General features: G+C 47.6%; 2 protein-coding genes across 2 annotated transcripts in view; one reads left to right on the forward strand and one right to left on the reverse strand.

The window, feature by feature from the left end:
• Positions 1-414, forward strand: part of T265_08268 (hypothetical protein) — a gene marked incomplete at both ends in the record, with an annotated part of 4,957 nt that extends 4,543 nt beyond the window's left edge. Inside the window, one exon of the mRNA XM_009174016.1 lies at positions 178-414. Within this exon, the coding sequence (XP_009172280.1) occupies positions 178-414 (237 nt within the window). The remainder of the gene's footprint in view (positions 1-177) is intronic.
• T265_08267 (hypothetical protein) overlaps positions 1-4,541 on the reverse strand; it is a gene marked incomplete at both ends in the record, with an annotated part of 47,841 nt that overhangs the window by 18,774 nt on the left and 24,526 nt on the right. The gene's annotated exons all lie outside the window — the stretch shown is intronic.

The following is a 4,541-nucleotide window of genomic DNA, read 5'->3' on the forward strand; positions in this document are numbered from 1 at the left end:
CTGATAAATTCGTGCTCAAATATAGCACTGTCAATGGACTGTTAAAAGGGGGATTGTGAAGGGAGCTATGCTTTGAAGGCAACAGCTTGGATGCATGAGCGTGATTGAGGGCGCGATTGGGCCACGTCTGACAGTGTCTCTAACCATTGATATGGCCCGTCTCGGGGTCCCATCCAGGAAGACGGCAAGACCAGCGCAGCTGAGTTTGCTGGTAGTGGCTTTTATACTTCACTGCCAAGTCATTGTTTGACCGCCTCTGGCTCTCGTCCACTCTTCACGTGGTTGTGCGGAAAGAACCCTCCGAAGGTTCACCCTTCTTCCAATCGGGTGACATGTCTTTGCCCATCTTGTCATCCATTTCAAGTTACTATCCTACGTTTTTGTCTTCTTTTTTCCAAGAACCGTTTTCTTTAAATCTTTGGAACTCTATCTTTTCTAACCTTTATGACCTCGAAATGACCTGAGGCCAGGCTAAAATCCATTTCAATCCACCAAAGGCTTCACGCTTCTTCACGTACAGTTTGTGTTGCCGTAGCGATTTTTTCAGACACGAAAAACCAACGTCGTGATCGCCCAAATATCTGCGTTACTTTCCACATCATCCTTTTTCTATGTGAACCATGCTACTCTCACTTTCTCTTCATCATATCTGCTCTTCATTCGGTCTGTGTAACGCCCGGGCGAAAGGCACTAATGTCACAGATAACAATCTTGTCAAAATCATCGACTGGGGCTCGTTGAACTCAGCAACACTCAACCTTACTAGGTCTCTCATAATCATTGTCAGCTGTAATCACCGCGTACTTGTCGTACAGTGGTTGTAGCTGCCACAGTTTCGTTCACCGATGATTCGGGGAGGCGGGGTAGGTAGCTGCACACTGGAGGCGGGAGCTGATAAATTCGTGCTCAAATATAGCACTGTCAATGGACTGTTAAAAGGGGGATTGTGAAGGGAGCTATGCTTTGAAGGCAACAGCTTGGATGCACGAGCGTGATTGAGGGCACGATTGGGCCACGTCTGACAGTGTCTCTAACCATTGATATGGCCCGTCTCGGGGTCCCATCCAGGAAGACGGCAAGACCAGCGCAGCTGAGTTTGCTGGTAGTGGCTTTTATACTTCACTGCCAAGTCATTGTTTGACCGCCTCTGGCTCTCGTCCACTCTTCACGTGGTTGTGCGGAAAGAACCCTCCGAAGGTTCACCCTTCTTCCAATCGGGTGACATGTCTTTGCCCATCTTGTCATCCATTTCAAGTTACTATCCTACGTTTTTGTCTTCTTTTTTCCAAGAACCGTTTTCTTTAAATCTTTGGAACTCTATCTTTTCTAACCTATATGACCTCGAAATGGCCTGAGGCCAGGCTAAAATCCATTTCAATCCACCAAAGGCTTCACGCTTCTTCACGTACAGTTTTGTGTTGCCGTCTGTCGCTGCTTACAAGTTGTCTGCGATTTTTTCTTCCCCTGGAGCCCACATTTGCGTGTTAAAAATAAAAGATGGAATTCCGTAAATCCTCCTACTTCATACAAATGGGATGAGGACAATTCCAGCCTTAGCAAAGATTACAACAATGTTGTGGAATGTAGGAAGCTCGGGTGCGTTGCTTGGTTGGTGGTCTGTTCACCAAGCTTGGAAGTTGGATTCCAAACGTTCCATCACCAATCGCGGTGACATCGTCAGTGTAGGGTTGAGTGGGTCCCACCTCAACCCTTCACTGACGATGTCAACTCGATTGATGGTGAAACGTTTGTAATCCAACTGCCAAGCTCGGCAAACAGACCAACAAACAAAGATTACAACGGGGATAAGTGGTCACCACGAAAGAGAAGACCAGATGGAGAGCCTCAGTCAAGACACCAATGGAAGCAATTCTAGGGTAGGATACCAGTGATGCACTGCCGTACAGCCATGCCAACCAACCAGAAGCTCTATGGAATAATGAGATGAATATGGAAGGGGGAAGCAACACATAGGAACGAGCTACAACTATACAACCCGATCAGGCATGCCGGATAAACAGTGAGAGAAACAAAACCACTAATGTCACCAACATCCCACAAAGAGCAGATGGTGAGAGGCCTCCAGATCAATATTTCTCAGCTCTAGATATCCCAGGCTACAAAGGTCGACTTCAGATTACTACAATCAGTAGGGACAATAATTCTATTGGAAAAGATAACATCTGTCGTCTAAGCACTCCACTGATCTCATCATAACTTATTCTGTATGTACTTTGAACTGGCGAGATGGCTCCTAAGGCCCAGGTACAACCATAAGGTTCGTTTATATACATCAATCGTTTAGCTGTAGCACCCTTTTGGTGCCTAAATGCCATGAAAAAGGGTGGGTGAGGGGGGGGGAACGTCAAGCATTCTGAGGTGCCTGCACCGCTGAATCAAACAACCTGGAAAAAACTGACGGGACGAACGTCACTGACATCGATTAGCCGCTTTTTCATGCAACGTCTCCAGCCAAGCACAGACGGGGTCGCGGGGACCCATCCTGGAAGGCGTACAGCACCAACAACACCCAAACTCTTCGTGATCTCTTTCACGCCTTTCTGCCAAGTCATGTGCTATCCACCTCGCTGTTTGCCGCATCCTGAAGGAGGCACGGAGAACAACGCTCGTCTCGGTAGACGGCGTTTCGGTATGCGTAGCACATGACCAAACCATCGTAGTCGATGATGCTGGATGTTTTCCCGGATTGAGGTGCCGCAGAACAACCAAATACCCGTTTTCTAATCGCGTCCTTATTGACGCGCTGACACCATCCAAAACCAGCCACGCTTCTGAGACATCGGTGGTCGAAAACCTGTAGACGCCTCACATCATCTGTCCGCAGAGGCCATGTCTCGCACCCATACAATAACACAGCCCTTACTGTAGCCTGGTAAACACGACCCTTAAGGTCTCGTGAGATGCCTTTTTGACGCCACAGGTGACGCAGATTACCATATGTGATTCGAGCCTTTGAGAGTCCTGCACTGACTTCATCAGACACATTTCCGTCAGAGCTAATACAACTACCGAGGCATGTAAAGTTTTCCACAATCTCCAGTGATTCTCCTTGAATTGTAAGAGATATGTTCGCAGGTGGCACGTTCCGAAGCATGACTTCGCGGTCAATGTCATCTACGTACTCCAGATGGACAAGGCTCTTACCAGCAACAAATTGAATATCGGGGTTTTGAAGACCGTCCGCTATTACCCTCATTATTTCATCAATGACGAAGTTAAACAAAAATGGAGAGAGTGGACATCCTTGTCTGATACCAATTTTTGAGGGGAAGCTTTTGGAGAGCTCACTGCTTCACTGCCGTGCATCGGCGGAAAGAGAAAGCTTTAGGAAACAGTGAGGAGAAAATGAAAGGGATAGGAAATATACAAATAAGCGGTACTAGAGAAACGTTAGTATACATGGACAATACGGACACATTCGTGCAGATTGCATGTGACACACTGAAGATGGGGCTTACACAACTTTGAAGTTATAAAACCTCAACACGGTCCTCAATCTCGAGTGCCTCTCCTCAGATTGTGAATGGCGTGCCCAAAGACCGTATATCCAGGAGTAGGACCTTAGATATTTCATGGTAAAGGACGGGAGGATTTGACAGCGTTTGTTGCGGACCTTTTTGAAGACAGGAGCTATTAGTTACATAGGAAGATCATCTGCTTCAAGACGCAGGCGAAGTAGTTATGCAAGCCCTGAATGAGTGGTGAAATTCCATCTTTATATAGCGCCAGCGGTAGGTTGGCCCAACCAGGAGCTCGGCGTGGCTTCATGTATACAGTCATAAACTTCCGAGACAGAAGTAGGTTCGAAATGCATCGTCCAAAACCCCACGCAAAAGCAGCATGTGACCAGAAGGGTCATTGTTCGAAGTGCTCGGTTCACAGATCGAGGTCCCTTCCTACAGTGGAGAGTATCAAGCCAGTCTCCACTCCAAATGGTTTTCCGGAACTCCCTACACCAATTCACTCCCATCAATACTCGACTGTCATATTCACTTAAACCTGTAAGCCGACGGTCTCCGCGAACACTGCTTATTCAGTCAAGGGGAGACAACCTCACCGCGGAGTGCACCTATGCAGCCCGTGAGGCAACACTGGGAGGTGCACACTAGACGCCACACACACTAGGTCGGTCATTAAGTAGTGATCTGAATAATATTCTCCTGGTCCTCAAGGTTTGGGGTTAGAACAATCGCGGCAACTCGCTTGTTGAAATACAGAATACACTGGCGGCCTGACGCCAAATATCGCTGTCTTGCGGTTAGGCTTGTGATCCAAAGGGCTTGGTAGGGAACCAAATCGCTTTCCTGTTTGAGGTTGGCTACCTTGACAATATCCCAACTCACGTGTAACCAGAAAGAAGATGATCACAAATTGTCGCATGCCGTCGATTGGTGTCATCAACCAGATCGCCTTACCTAGTGCAAACAGCAGAGCATGCAAGCGAAAACAGGCTACAGCTGATGTCATACATTTTCAATTTTCCTCCCCTCCCTCCTTCTCCCTCTCTCTCCTCCTCCCCC

The sequence above is a fragment of the Opisthorchis viverrini genome (assembly GCF_000715545.1).
Source record: "Opisthorchis viverrini unplaced genomic scaffold opera_v5_210, whole genome shotgun sequence".
NCBI lineage: Eukaryota > Metazoa > Platyhelminthes > Trematoda > Opisthorchiida > Opisthorchiidae > Opisthorchis > Opisthorchis viverrini.